Consider the following 14,824-nt stretch of genomic DNA (forward strand, 5'->3'; position numbering starts at 1 on the left):
TTTGTAATCCGAATTCTCCGCGAGTGAGGAGTTACTAGGCTTGTAGGTGGTGTTTAATGTAGATAGAGTACACACAGTGCTTTGCTTGCTGTACAAACAAGGTACAAGCTAACTGTGTTGGCTACTCTTTTTCTAAATATTGTGTCAGAGGTTGAAAGCTTGCAATTCTATTCTGAAAGCAAAACAGTGAAAGAAAATAACCAGAGAGTTTGTCAGATGACTGTGTAATTGTGAATTGCTCCCCTGCTAAGACATCAGTTTAAAAAAAAAAATCAAGGGGAGAAAACTTAGGAAAACGTTGCAGTCTGGTGGGGCTGGAAGCTGTGAATAAAGAATGCCATGAGAAAAGGGTCGTCATCAGCGTAGTCTGTAACTGTGGAACTGGTGTTGCCCCCTGGTGGGCAGTCAAAGCTCAGCGGCTGGGTGTGTTTCAGGCAGATTTCCCAAGCACCTATCTCGTAATTGCCCCATAGGGACCAGCAGAATCAAAGTCTTGATTAAATGCAAATGCTTTTCCTTTCCATTTAGAGGAATTTTAATCTGTTCGTTTCCCTCTTTATATCATGTTATTTTAACAAGATTTTTGAAAGTGATGTTCATTTGGTTTGTCCTCCATGTCTGTGATATAACATGATTATTTGCATGTTCTTTAAATTGTAGTATATTTCTTACTTTGATTCTCCGCTGTGAGGACTCCCCAATGCTCAGTCACTGACCCTCTGATTTGAGTTTTTATAAGCCACCCCCTTTCAGAGCTTCAGCTGCTGTTATTATTGTAACTAATCCTTGTCTCTTGAAGAGACACTCCAGTAAGTTTTGCGACCAAAAGGAGATTTTTATTTGAGTATCTTCTTTCACTTCAAATGCAGTGAGGCTCAAATCAAATTAACATTCCCGTCCTCTGAAAATGTATCTTCATCCTACTTTCCTTATGTTGTTTTCATCAGTGAATAGGCCCAGAAATCTTGCCTTTTCCAAACCTGTCCCATTACTCATTCACTTCAGATACACAGTCAGGCCCTGGCTTTGAAAACCAAAAATCTAAACCTTAATGCTTTAAGTAAAGCAGATCCATATACTTTGCCAGGGATTGTTAAAAAGCAAACACATAAATATTAAAAATCCTTTTTGTTTCTGGGGGTTCAGTTCTTTTCTGCTCGGTGTTCTGGCCTAAAAACATAATGGACCAGTTAAGTTATAGAATAGTGTTAGTGGATGTTAAGCAGGAAGCAAGATACATACTTGCGTGAGTGTTATAATGTTTTCTCTCCACACGCATACATTATGCCCCCTCACATCAAATACTATTGAGATTCAGTTTCAAGTTGCCTGGTCAATTGCATGAAATAATCCATAACGTTTAAGAAAAATTAATAAGCTGCATTGCATCTATACCTCTTCAACTCTGCGTCATGATCCGTTCCTAATGGTACATATATCTTTTTGTTTTTAATTTTCAGATGTAACATTCATTCATGAAGGAAATAAAACATTTTTGGATAATCTTGTCAATTTTGAAAAACTGGTACGTAAAACTTCACTATTTCTCCTTTTTCCCACTGTAAGGGAAGTGTATGCTTTTCTGCGCCAAGAAACAAATGGTTTAAGTGCTTTTCTCCTCTGAATGTGCGGTGATTTATTTGCTGCATGTTGTACATTATCAACGCAGTGCGTTCCAGTTAAAAATAAGTGTGCCGGCAAGTTCTGGGGCCAAATATGAAAATCTGCTTTTTATTTTTGAAAACGGAACTTCATTAGATTGACATCAGTGGTTGAGTGTATGTGTTTGAACTAGAATGAAAGCTGTAAGGTTCCTGTCAGCAGGAGTTCACAGTCTTGAGGTTCAGCCTTGTTGCTTTAAAGGCATCTCCCTGTGTCTTGGCTTACGCTGCTTCTGAGGCACGGGACAAAGCTCTCCTTCTGGGGAGATACGTCCATCTTGGATATGAAGATGGAATTTGTAGGGTCTGCATGGGAGGGGAAGGACCACCCCTCTATCAGCCTGTGGACAGATGATGCCACTGTGGAGAGATCACCTCGTGCAAAGTGAGAAAGTGAGCTCACGAGAAAGGGGTCCCTGGCCAGTCCCTTCTTACAAGTCGCTGAAATGCCTCTTTGAGAACTGTTTCCAGGACATTCTCAGGTGCTTTGTCACGCAGCGGGTTCCTACTAGCCTTTCTCACTGGCTGTGGGCGCAGGAGGAATTGCCTGCGACTGTGAAATAGGAGTGCCCCGAAGAGACCCTGGGGACCACAAGAATGGATTTGTCTGACAGTTGAACTTTAGTGTCATAGGTGAGCCTCCCATGCACGGTTAAAGATGGTATCGGGGACCCCTGTCCGTAGACCCTGAACTTTGAGTGACCTTTTCAGTAATGGTAATAGATTTGTGTGAACTCTTTCAGAAATGGATCCCCGGTTCCCTGTGAGACTCGGTCAGGCATTTGAGAGAAGGTTGAGTGAGACGGGGGCCATAGACCATGACCAAAGAACGGTACCACCTGATGAGTCCAAACGAGGTTTGGCCTCTGACCTTTGCCTCAGAGGTGCCCCGCTCTAATTGTGAGGTTAACTCGCCACACACGGGATGAGGCGGTGCAGAGCCAGTGCAGGAGGCTCTGGTACAACCTGAAAACCCAAGCAGCTGAATCTGGAAGACTGACGTCTTGGGATAGCTTGCCTTAGCTCAGTTTTAATGATTTGAGGGTGATCGCTTTCTGGCTCATTAGTTATGAAGTAGACATGTCCGTAACTTTTTGAGTCTCTCTGTGCACTAAGTGCTTTGGGATCCAGCTCAGTTATTTTAGATACTACAGTCAAACCAACACAGCCCGAAATAGATATTTAAAGTATTGGGTTTTCTTGTACTTACTCTTTAGAGATTTGTCCTGGTGTCACCCAGTAATGTTCTGAAGATCCCAGGGCCCCTCTTTGTAGCCAAAGACTGTAGGCCCTAGCGTTCTAGTCTGTAGACAGCTTAATCTTCAGTGTTTGGTATTAATGAAATGATTGCAGGAATAAGAAGCCTCTGGTCAATACTTACTTCAAATCTTGGCCAACACCTCTGCTTAAGAATGCCAAATAAGCTTTGGCGAGCATGTAAGAGATGTGGGACGAGCTGTGTCACACCAAGTGGAATTCCCTCTAAAGGTCTAGTACCCTTCCCTCTGACTAACCCAGAGGAAACATGCGAGAGCCAGTGTACTCTTTGTACGCTGACTGTGGTCAGTTGTTAAGGGTACAGTGGTGGTTGGCCCCCTTCCCAAAGAGAACCAGTGATTTGGTTAAGTTCATTGTGTCATTTCCCCCCAGATGGAGCTCCCCAAGTGAGAGAACAATTCAGTAAAGGCAAGCATGGGAAAGAGTGATGGAAAGCTTCCTGCACCCTCTCTCTTTCATTCTGACCAGCGTCTCTTTTCTTTTTTCCCCTGCTTTCTCCAGTGGTCCAGTGGAGGCCTTTTAACGCTGACTCACGTAGTCTAGGGTCTTGCTTTCATAGAGACAAGACTTAAAACTAACCGTGGGGACTGAAACAAAGTCTAACTAATAGTACTGCTCCTAGGGTCAATAATTGTATGTACCCCGAACCCTTTAATAAAGCTTAAGGAAATAACATGGCGTCAATAGGTAATCTTTTATTTCAAATTCCTGAAGAGAACTCTTACTAAAAAGACAGCTAGAAGGTAAGTGCGGTTATACACGCGTGCAGCAGGCCCACGGCACACAAGCTCACCCATCAGGTGCTTGCCATCACGTCATTTCTAAAGAGAGCAGATTTTGTAGGGTCACTGGGTTCCTGGTCCTCAAAGCAGATGGCATTTAAGGTACAGCGTGCCTCATGCTGACCCCCACTCCTTGCACAGAGAAGACAGGCTGAAGTCAGAATTTTTTCTAGACAAAACTGTATTTTACATTGTACATAGCCCTATGTTGTGCTTGGATGCTGGAGAGTGAAACTGAATTTCCTAGTAGAGTCAGTAGTTTCAGCACGTTTCTTAGCAAAAAGACAAGGTTTCACTTAAGCTATTGATAAAATAGCATCATCTTTCACAGTAATGAACCAGTAGAACCTAACTGAATTAACCTGTGGGAAGCCAATTCCTCATGATGGGTATTAGCCAGTGAGCAGATAATTCAGTGTGTTATCTTTATCAGGCTGATCCAGGCCAACGCATTAGGTCAGAGAACACGAAACCCAGAAGTGCTTATTGGACCTAATAAGTTTTCCATTGTTCCCCACACTGCCTCAGCAGCTCCAAATGTTTCAGCCTCAGACCATTAAATAATGAAGAAACAAATGCTTTCTCCCTTTCTTCTCTTTATCACTCCGTGTTAAGAGCATCGTCTTTTATCGTAGCTTCCTCCCCGCTCCCTTCAGAAAACCTAAAGATGAGATCAGGGCTCTGGTTTCAGTGCTGCCCTGAGTACCTCACCTTACATCAGCTGTGCAAATGGCACGTGATAGAAATCAAGGTGACGCCATACCTTAAAACAACGACCGAACTGTCCTGGGAATAGTGGTAAAATTGGGGGAAGGAAATTTAACAATACATTCTCAGACATGAGTCAGGTCTCATTTCCTTTACAAACGCAACTCGAGCTGTTGCTGTAATCACTGTCCTGTTTATTTTTCACTATTGAGTAGAAATACAATAGAAATGCAGCCGGTGAGAACAATTTAATAAGTAGGTCATATTCCAATAATGTTTCTGGAGGTCTGCTGAATTTTAAGTAAATTTATTTTTAGTATTAACATTATTATTTTAGCAGTAATTTGTTGAGCGTTTGCTGTATATAGACGATCCTATGTTCAATGTGTGTAGGCAGGACATGAAAAACAATGGCCCAGGGTACGAACTACTATGTATAAAATAAATAATACACAAGGATATATTGTATAGCACAGTAATAATAGCCAATATTTTATAATAACTTTAAATGGAGTATAATCTATAAATTTTGAATCACCTGAAACTAATGTTGTAAATCAACTGTACTTCAATTGTTAAAAAAAAAATATGATGGCCCATTTAGGAAGGTTTGGAGGACCAGATCGTGAATAATGTGGATTCTTGAATTACAGGGTTATGTTTGGATTTTGTATGAAACAGTATGGAGTCGCTGTTGCCGTCCAGAGGACTAGAACATGATGACAAGTGTTTGGAGATTATTCTGGCAACTGCGCAGGAGGAAGTGTAGTGGAGATTGGTCTGGTCCTAAATGCCGTGTTTCCTTTACCGTGGTAGAGAGAGCTAGAAGGCGGTTGCAGGTACACAAGTATGAGGCGAGGGGATCTTGTCCAAAGGAAGGAGCTGTGAGTTTAAGAAATCTTTGCCTGGAGATCAGTAGGAAGCTTAGAGAAATAAAGAAGAAAACTGAAGACTATAAAAGGGAATGTACATTATAAACAGAAAACGGTCTCTGTAAAGATATTGATGTTTTAGAAAATGTACCTGTTTCATAAATATCTCATCTCCTGTCACCATTTGAGTTACTTGAGTCTTTGATTCCACAAAACTTCTGGCCTCCATTCAGCAAGTACGTGTGAGGCCACGTGTGTGCCGTACGGTTGGTGCTGGATACACAAAGCCCTCTCGTGATACTTGCTCTAGAGGAGGAAGAAAGTTCCACAAAGTGACTACAGCAACACAAACCCAATAAACACTGTACACAGAGCAGTGGGAAGGTTGAGAATGGAGCTTCCCAAGTGCAGGTGAACTCACAAAGACTTCATGGGGAGAAGGTGGAACACCTTCTGAAGTAAAAGCATATGCAAATGTGGACAGGTAGGTTGAGGGTGGACGCGCTGCATTTTTTTAATATATTTTTTTAAATATTTCTTTTAACTGAGGTATGTATTGATGTACGATATTATATGTTACAGGTGTACAGCATTGTGATTCACAGTTTTTAAAGGTTATACCCCGGTTATAGTTATTATAAAATGCTGACCATATTCGCTGTGTTGTACTATCTTTGTAGCTTATTATTCTACACATAATAGTTTGCACCTCTTTATCCCCTATCCCTGTCTTGGCCTTGCCTCCTTCTTTCTCCCCACTGGTAACCAACCACTAGTTTGTCCTCTATATCTGTGAGTCGGTTTCATTTTGTTATATTCACTAGTTTGTTTTATTTTTTAGATTCCACATATAAGTGATATCATACAGTATTTGTCTTTCTCTGTCTGACTTATTTCACTTAGCCTAATACCCTCCAATCCCATCCATGTTGTTGGGAATGGAAAAATTTCATTCTTTTTTATGGCTGAGTCGTATTCCATTGTACATATATACCACATTTTTATCCATTCATCGGTTGATGGACACTTAGGTTGCTTCCATATCTTGGCAGTTGTAAATAATGCTGCTGTGAACATTGGGGTGCATATGGCTTTTGGAATTAGTGTCTTCATTTTCTTTGGATATATACCCAGGAGTGGAATTGCTGGGTCATATGGTAGTTCTATTTTTAGTTTTTTGAGGAACCTCCATATTGTTCTCCATAATGGCTGCACCAATTTACATTCCTGCCAACAGTGTAGGAGGGTTCCCTTTTCTTCATGTCCTCACCAACATTTGTGGTCATTTTAATGTTAGCCATTCTGACAGGTGTGAGGTGATATTTCATTGTGGTTTTGATTTGCATTTCTCTGATGATTAACAGTATTGAGCACCTTTTCATATACCTGTCAGCCAAGTGTATATCATCTTTGGAAAAATGTCTGTTCAGGTCTTCTGCCTTATTTTTTTTTTTTTTGGCGGTACGCGGGCCTCTCACTGCCGTGGCCTCTCCCGTTGAGGAGCACAGGCTCCGGATGTGCAGGCTCAGCGGCCATGGCTCACGGGCCCAGCCGCTCCGCGGCATGTGGGACCTTTCCCGGACCGGGGCACGAACCCGTGTCCCCTGCATCGGCAGGACGACTCTCAACCACTGCGCCACCAGGGAAGCCCCTTCTGCCCATTTTTTAATCGAGTTGTTTTCTTGATGTTGAGTTGTATGAGCTCTTTATATATTTTGCATATTAACCCGTTATTGGTCATATCATTTACAGATATTTGCTCCCGTTCAGTAGGTTGTCTTGTACTGCATTTCTTAACAGTATGTTTTCCCGTGGCTCAGTTAGAATCTGTGCAGCCGGGGTTGAGAGCCACTGTTTCTGAAGACAAGGTCAAATTTTCTTTTGTAATCCAAACTCAATATATATTATCAATTAAAGTTAGGTCCCGCACCAAATATAGCTCCTCTAAATACACCCAAAGGTGTTAGACTATCCAACCAGCCTCACAGCACCGCTAGTTCAGCAACACCCGAAATGACCCTTCCGCTGATGTGTTTCCTCTTTTGCCTTCCAGCATATGATTGCAGACACTGTCCGAACACTGAGACACTGCAGGACTAACCAGTTTGGTGAGTCATTGAAGTTGGGTATGGCATGTTAGTCTATCATACGTTGGTATGGACTGTGGCCATATCACAACTATTGGTGGTAAAAAAAAAAAAGATTGTAAAATATAATATGCACATCACATGCATATACTGTATTCTCTCTGTTTCATCACTGCATGTTTGGGAGGCAGAGTAGGAGAAGAAATGGCAGCTTTTTATCCTCTCCTGGCAGCAAGCGTACACTGTACAGAGTGACTTTAGACGATCAGAAGCTCCCGCTGTACCCCTGACCCAGAAAGTCTTGTTTGCTTGCCTGCTGGCTCAGAATTACCCGTGGGTTTATCAGGGGTGACCCTGTCCTTAACCTCCTTGCTTGGAGCCTTCCTGGAATAGGAATATAGTTTGTAAAAATGCCTAAAGCAGCCTTGCAGAATCTTTTCTCCTGTCCAATGAAAACTTCCTGTTTGGAGCTGCCTTTCACTGAAAAAGTATTTTTCTGAGCGCTTTTGTTGACTCCCCACTGAGACTGATGTATGTAGGAATATTTATTCCTTTTTAAATCTCAAGAATAATTTACACTGTGTTTAAATGATGTTAAAACATTGCAGGAAGGAAGGAAATCAGCTGTATTGAGTTCAAGGAGCTTTCACATGGGCAGTGGGATCCTGACCCTCGTGCTGGTGAATGGAGATTATAGACCCTGTGGGTGCAGAGCAGAAAACTCAGGCTCGGAGAGGCTAAATTTCAGCCGTTACTCAGACCGAGTACCTGACTGCCCAGCCCATACCGTTTCCTTCGCCTTGTGCAGACTTTGTAATTATAAAGGGCAATTAAAAAAACAGAGAGTTCAGTAATTGTAAATCAATCAAAAGTGACCACTAAGTAAAAGTTACTTTGTTAAGCAATACATCCTCATTGTAAAACGATTTTTTTCAACAAAACAGAAGTGGGGCTTCCCTGGTGGCGCAGCGGTTGGGAGTCCGCCTGCCGATGCAGGGGACGCGGGTTCGCGCCCCGGTCCGGGAAGATCCCACACGCCGCGGAGCGGCTGGGCCTGCGCGTCCGGAGCCTGTGCTCCGCAACGGGAGAGGCCACAGCAGAGAGAGGCCCGCGTACCAAAAAAAAAAAAAAAAAAAAAAACCAAAAAAAAAAAACAATACAGAAGTATCTTTAAAGTAGAACAATCAGAGTCCCACTTCCTAAGGAAAATATTACTAACAATTTGGTACATATTCTTAAGAATTTTCATTCTGTTCATGCCCGACTTGGGTAGTAATACTGTCCTCCAACAAAGCAACTGAACTTCTGTGTGGATTACAAAGTTTCTGTGTGAAAGAGAGAATTATAAACACAGGACCTAATTTTCTAAGTGCTCACGTCAAGGAATACCGTTTGATACATGCTTGTATAATTGTCCAATGCAGTTTCAATAGAAATAGCAATAACATTGTCATGGAGATTCATTCAAATGTACAAGCATTCTGTTATTGATGAGTAAAGGATTTGTATCTCTTTCACCCCCCTTTGCTTCCCAAGTATTTATGGGTACTCAGCTAATTCTGAGACCTCAGTCTCACTCACCAAGGGATTCCGGTCTATATACGCTGCAGCTGTGGGCAGGAAGGTTCTACCAGTGGGGCTGGCCTTGACCTTGCCAGCCTCCCATCTCCCAGCCTCCCATCTCCAGAGAGTAAGTCTGCATAGCAAAAGGCAAAGGAGGAATTTAAATAACTATCAGGCCAGTTTGTGTTTTGTATTTATATATCTTTAAAAATCAAGTTTGGAACTGAATTATCTAAATTCAGTTTGACAGTTTATATAGGCAGAGTTAAACAACGTCAGCCCTTGGGATAAAACAATGTTAATGAAGCCACTTAGAGATTACAGAGTGCCATGCAAGGGTCACTTGTCATGGTTGGAAGCATTCCGCCTGCCGTCTTTTTAAGGCTGGAAAGTTAACAAAACTATCTCGGTAGCATCATGTTTTCTAAACCAAACAAGGGGGAATGGTAAAACTTTAACTCTGGTGCTTTTACTTGTTGAAACCAAGAAGCCTTGCTTCTATGTAACCGAAGAACCACAAGCTGTCCGTGACATACAAGCCCTAAATTATTTCCTCATAAAACGTATCTGTCACAGAGGAGGAAAAAATGCGTTTTCACCAAGAGATAAAATTTCTGCATTAAAATGCTCAGCCTCCTGGGGGCCCCTTTTCTGCCCCAGCTGAACTCCAGCCTCACCCCTGGCTTCTCCCTCTGAAATCCCACAAAGCAAGAAGACTCACAGTTACATTGTGTCACTGGAGGGCAGCTTAGCCCATCTCCCCAGGCCTTAATGCGTTTTTTGTTTGTTTGTTTGTTCCTGACCATGGGAAGTGGGCCTGCCCCACTGTCCAGGCTACTTTATCTCTGGTTCCTTATCAGAGCTGTCAGCAGCATGGCACACACGGGTTCACAGTGCACCAGAGCCTCTTGTGGCCCTTTAACCGCCCTGCGTCTGGGAGTAGAAACTCCCTTGCTTTGTCCTTCGCTGCGTGGACGTTACCCCATCCACACACTTTCTGAACCTGCTTTGCCTGCAAACCAAACCTTGAGTCCACTTCTGTGATATTCGTTCATTTGATTGTTCCCTTAATTTTTTCTCCCCCAAATAAGGACTCCAAAAGATTTTCCTACCAAAATAAGGACATACAAAATCAAAAAAAAAAAAAAAAAAAGAACTAATGTGTCCGTGCAGTCACCAGGTTAGCAGTGATTTCTGACAGTTCCAGCCTGAGATATAAGAGCCTGTGAAAGCCATTTAATGGGGCAGTCACTGTGACAAGCTGCATGGCGTGGGAGCCGAGACCGTGGACTTGGGGGCCTCACGGCCTGGGTTCTGGTCCTTCTCTGCCGCTTACCTGCTAGGTGTGTGCTGTTTCACGTTCTGTAGAGGGAGATAATAACAATCACTAAATACTATATAATATTAGGAGAAATTGCTCTATCAATGTTGGTAGAACAGACATCTTGCCAGTCTAATTACCTGACCTGAGGCATCTGGTCTGAGCTGGACAAGCATCTCTGGGATTAAGATAAAGATATCTCTTCTGGGACTCTGACCAATGCGAGTCTGCCTTCTGGGTTTACTCTACGCCTTCAGGTGGGGTGTTACTGGTATTCAGAAACAGCATTACTGCTCTCATGAGATTGACTTTTTTTCCTTCCCCAAAATAGGAGGTGACATATCTCCAAAAGAGCACCCAGAGTTAAAATCCTACGTTCATCACCTGTGCGTCATTGACAGCCAGCAGGCCCTGTTTGCGCTGTCGCACAGGATCGAGCCACGGGTGTGAGCCCCCCCACGCCTCGCCACCCTGGAACCGCAGCCCCGGGAGCTCCGGGGATGGCAGCGCCGAGCACGTTGCTTTCCTGAGAGAAAAGAAGTTGCTGAGTTTTATCAGCGTATCACAAGACATACACAGGAAAGCCAGCCAGAGCGTGCTCGCGAAGTGATGTCAGCTGCCAGAGATGCGGAGAGGCTGCTGTCGGAAGGAGAAGGCAGAAACTTTCTCGAAATGGAGAAGTCTGGTTTCTTAGGATCACCTTGTTGAACCAATCCAATTTTCACTTTGAGATGCGCCAGCGTCAAGACGAGAGACCGTCTCCTGTCATACGGTGACCAGGTGTCTCAGTAAGAGCATGTGTGAGCCTGGGAGGAGTTTTACTTTGCGTTTCTAGGCTGTCCAAGCGGGAGCTCATTTGAACACCTGAAGACAGTGACGGCATCTCTAGGTTTCCAGGGAGACGCACCGGTCTCTGTCTTTATGAACTATGACATCACCAAAAGCCACTTGTGTCTAGGGAGTTAGTGAGGACTGGCAGCTGGCATCCCTGCTCTGATCTCCAGAAGAGAAATGTCAAGGCATGCATTTCTTGGCATCCCCAGTCACTTAGCGATGTATGCTCGCAGGTGAAATGCTTTTCTGCGCAACTGATTCACAACTGTAGGCAAGTTAGACTAAGTTGCTTTGCCAACACGGAAGAACAGTCACTTTTAAGAAATCGACTCATTGAATTTCTGGGGATTTTCTTTCCACGTGCAAGCAGGCTCTCATCTCGGGTACAATACGATTTTTGACAAAAGCACAGTGGCTGACACATTGCGGGCACTCTTAACTGTTTCTGGGGGTGACGGTCACAAAGGCCCGCCTTTCTGTGCCTGGTGATGCCCTCGTGTGTTGCTTGCTTCCAGCAGCCTCATGTCCATTACTCTGGAATGAGAATGGCCCGTACAGGGAATTTAAGTGGGATCCGATGTGTGAAGCACTTAGCACTCCCTGGAGAAGAACAAGGGGTTAAAATAGTGGTGATTGCCCATCTTTCAGCAAATGAAAAGAACCCCAAAGATCTAAATGTCTTACGTATGTTGGACACTTAGAAGTCCTATAGTCTGCCTCCCAACCAAGGCAGGGAGCCTTTCTATAATTTGCCTTTTTTTTTTCCCCCCCCAAAGTCTCAGAGTCTTTTAAGTCTTTTTATTCCCATTTTTACAGGTTGGGGCTCCTACAGTAAATATGACCTCTTGCTGTTCTCAAGAACTGGTTAGAGGATTTCCCTCAACCTTCAAATGAACAAAAAAGCCTGTGGGATACAGTAATGAAATCCACCCCTGCCAGCTAGATCCTTGTCACTTTGCTAAAATACAAGGGCCCTGCTTTGCCTGTTAGGTTCATTCATTTTCCACACACGTGATCCCGGTGCCCCTCTCACCCCTCCTACCTGGTCCTCTCCTTGGACCGCTTCTTCATGTCTCATCAGCACCTCATTACTGAGATGTGTCCAATGCTTTCTTACACCTTTATAGCAATGCTGTTTCCTGGGCTCGGGAACCGCACTGAGCTTGAGAGATCCCTGTTAGCAGCCCCAGGGAGCAAATTTGAGGTAGGACTTTGAAAGAGAGTCTGTCCCAGCATGTCAAGCTTCAGCCCTGAACATTAACAGGGCTTTATAGAAAGGCACCATCCAGGGCTGGTCCACTCAGAGAAATGCCCCAGGCTCCTGGGAATGGAATGAGACTCATTGGAGGAGATCAGACCCACCAGAACCAGGGAAAAGAGATTTTTCTCGTGGCTGATCAAACACTGGAAAAGCGCTTCCCTTGGCAGTTACTGAGGACGCTGTGGGCTTACAGCACCAGTGTGTGTTCTGGTCTTTTCTCTATGCTCGGGAGTAGCATTGGGCCATTCTAATCCTACGAGGCCATTTGGACATCGTCTCTTGTGTTTTACAGTTTAAATGGTTATTCACATTAGATCTACATTGCTCCAACAAAAAGTATTGCAATTGCTCCAGTGGAGAACTGTTTTAGCACAGCACCTGCTGCTTGGACCTCAACTCAGATGTGTGCGTGGCCAAACGAATCCACACGTACATCACACCTAAACAGATTTTGAGGGTGTAGTCAGAGTACCCCACGTGGTATGGGTGGAAACAGACTGGGAGAGAACGGCGCTTGCCCACTGTTTCCTCCAGCCATGGTCTTGTGGCTCTTGGGGCAGCAAAAGGGAAGGATTTTGTTTTGTTGAGATGTGCTTTTCCATCCCTGTCTTCTGAAAGTCAAAATCTCTAAATCTTCCTGAAATTTAACAGCGATCTGCAGAGGTCTCCCAGGCAGCAGCTCTCAGAAATTTCAGAAGCAATGAGAAGACGTGAATCTGGAATCAATGAATTCAAGGCAGAATCATGGGAACCAGGTGTAGCTCAACATGAAGCTGTTTCTAATGAGTCTGGAGCTGTCCAAGTGAACAGGCTGCAGGGGACTTAAGCAGGGTCCCTGTTAAGAGGGATGGGTCATATTCCCTCTGCATATATCTGCCAAGGCCTCTTTGGAATAGGTTTTGTTCTGGCCAGAAGGGTGGCCAGGAGGACCTGTAAGCTCTTTTCTAACTGTCAGATTTTCACAATCACACGAAATCTCCATTCACTCTGAAAAATCTCCTATCATCTGAGACCTTCACCAGCGACGGGTGCACGGGCACTTCTAAGGGGGTTCTTTTTGCTATGGCACAATTTTCAGACACTCCTATGGGTCTTTGGATTTGTCAGCAAACCAGCCCTGCTTAGAAGTTAGCACAGGGCAAGTTCCTATCGGCAAAATTACAACCACTCAAAAGAATTTTTTTAATTTTTCCATACACATTTGCAGATGCTCCAAAGACTACAGTGTTTTATAATAACTTCACTCTTAGTTATAATCTGTATAATTGCCAGATGGTTGTAGTGATACATATTATGGCCTGCGTTCACTTTATTCTAGTATCTCTTTAGAATAAATTCATTTTCCTAGACCCCTGTCCACAAGCAAGTTGGGTGGAGAATACCTTAAGTTCAGAAGCATAGGGACAAAGTAAAAACCCATACCTCCCAGCTTGTAGGGAGATGTTGCACTAATGCATACTCACCTCCAAGCAGGGAGACACAGTGGCATCAACGAGAAGGTGCTGGTGACGTTTGATCCCTGGAGCTGGGCTTCCACTGCTGCCCCGATCCCTGCCCAGTGGTTTTGTTGCAGCCATCACACACACCACAGATTCCAAGTGTCCCTAGATGGCACAGCTAATCTGAGCTTCTCAGAAACTAGGCAGAAACATTAAAATGGGGAAGACCAGGTCCACTCTGGTGATCTAACATGGATAGCATTTCTTTTAAATGCTTCAAAGACATGGCCGTAAATTTTCAGCCTGCTTATTAACGAGTGAGCCGTTGTGCTTAAAACTAGTGCTGGAAAAAAGTTTTTAAAAATTGCCAAAAAGTTAGATGAAAATGTACTATATAAAGCAAAGCTGTATATACTAAACATTTTTTAGCAGAGTAATATTTATTTGCATAGCCTATTTATTCGTATTACACTGTTATCAAATACTGGGATGAAATCGATGACCAAAAGCAAGGACTCTTGCCTTTTAATGTATCATTAATTAGGACCGCTGTGACATTATCAGCTTGCATTAACAGAAGAAAACCCACAGTCAGGGCGTCTACCTAACTTCTCAGGGACTACACTTTGTAGTTTTCCACCATTAGAAGAGCTGGTAAATATGAAACATTTGTGGAATTACCAGAATTGCCATTAACAGTATTTTCTTTCTCATATTTCATGCTTTCTGCTTCTGTATATATGACTGTGCTGTGTATTTATCAAAGCTAGCAAGCAATAATTTATATGTAAAAATGGCCAAGCAATATAAGGTGAAAACTTACATATAAGTCACTGTTACCTTATCTTGTATTTTCAAGTGTTTTTTTTAAAAAACGGCTTTTCCAAATATAAGATGATGTTAAAGATACTATTCATGCCTCAGAGCTTCTTGCTTTGTGATGTCTGGGGGCTCTGTAGCCTGTGTTCCAGCAGCATATTACGCTCAGATGTGTGGAACTCAGAAATCATTTACTTGC

The 14,824-nt window shown here is 43.4% G+C and overlaps 1 protein-coding gene across 1 annotated transcript in view; it reads left to right on the top strand.

Annotated features, from left to right (window-relative positions):
* Window positions 1–10,722, top strand: part of RAPGEF5 (Rap guanine nucleotide exchange factor 5) — a 215,333-nt gene extending 204,611 nt beyond the window's left edge. The window contains exons 24-26 of the mRNA XM_065883983.1: window positions 1,461–1,525; window positions 7,355–7,409; window positions 10,607–10,722. Coding sequence (XP_065740055.1) covers window positions 1,461–1,525; window positions 7,355–7,409; window positions 10,607–10,722 — 236 coding nt within the window. The remainder of the gene's footprint in view (window positions 1–1,460; window positions 1,526–7,354; window positions 7,410–10,606) is intronic.
* The last annotated feature ends 4,102 nt before the right edge of the window (window positions 10,723–14,824 follow it).

This window comes from Phocoena phocoena, chromosome 9, assembly GCF_963924675.1.
Source record: "Phocoena phocoena chromosome 9, mPhoPho1.1, whole genome shotgun sequence".
Taxonomy (NCBI): Eukaryota; Metazoa; Chordata; class Mammalia; order Artiodactyla; family Phocoenidae; genus Phocoena; species Phocoena phocoena.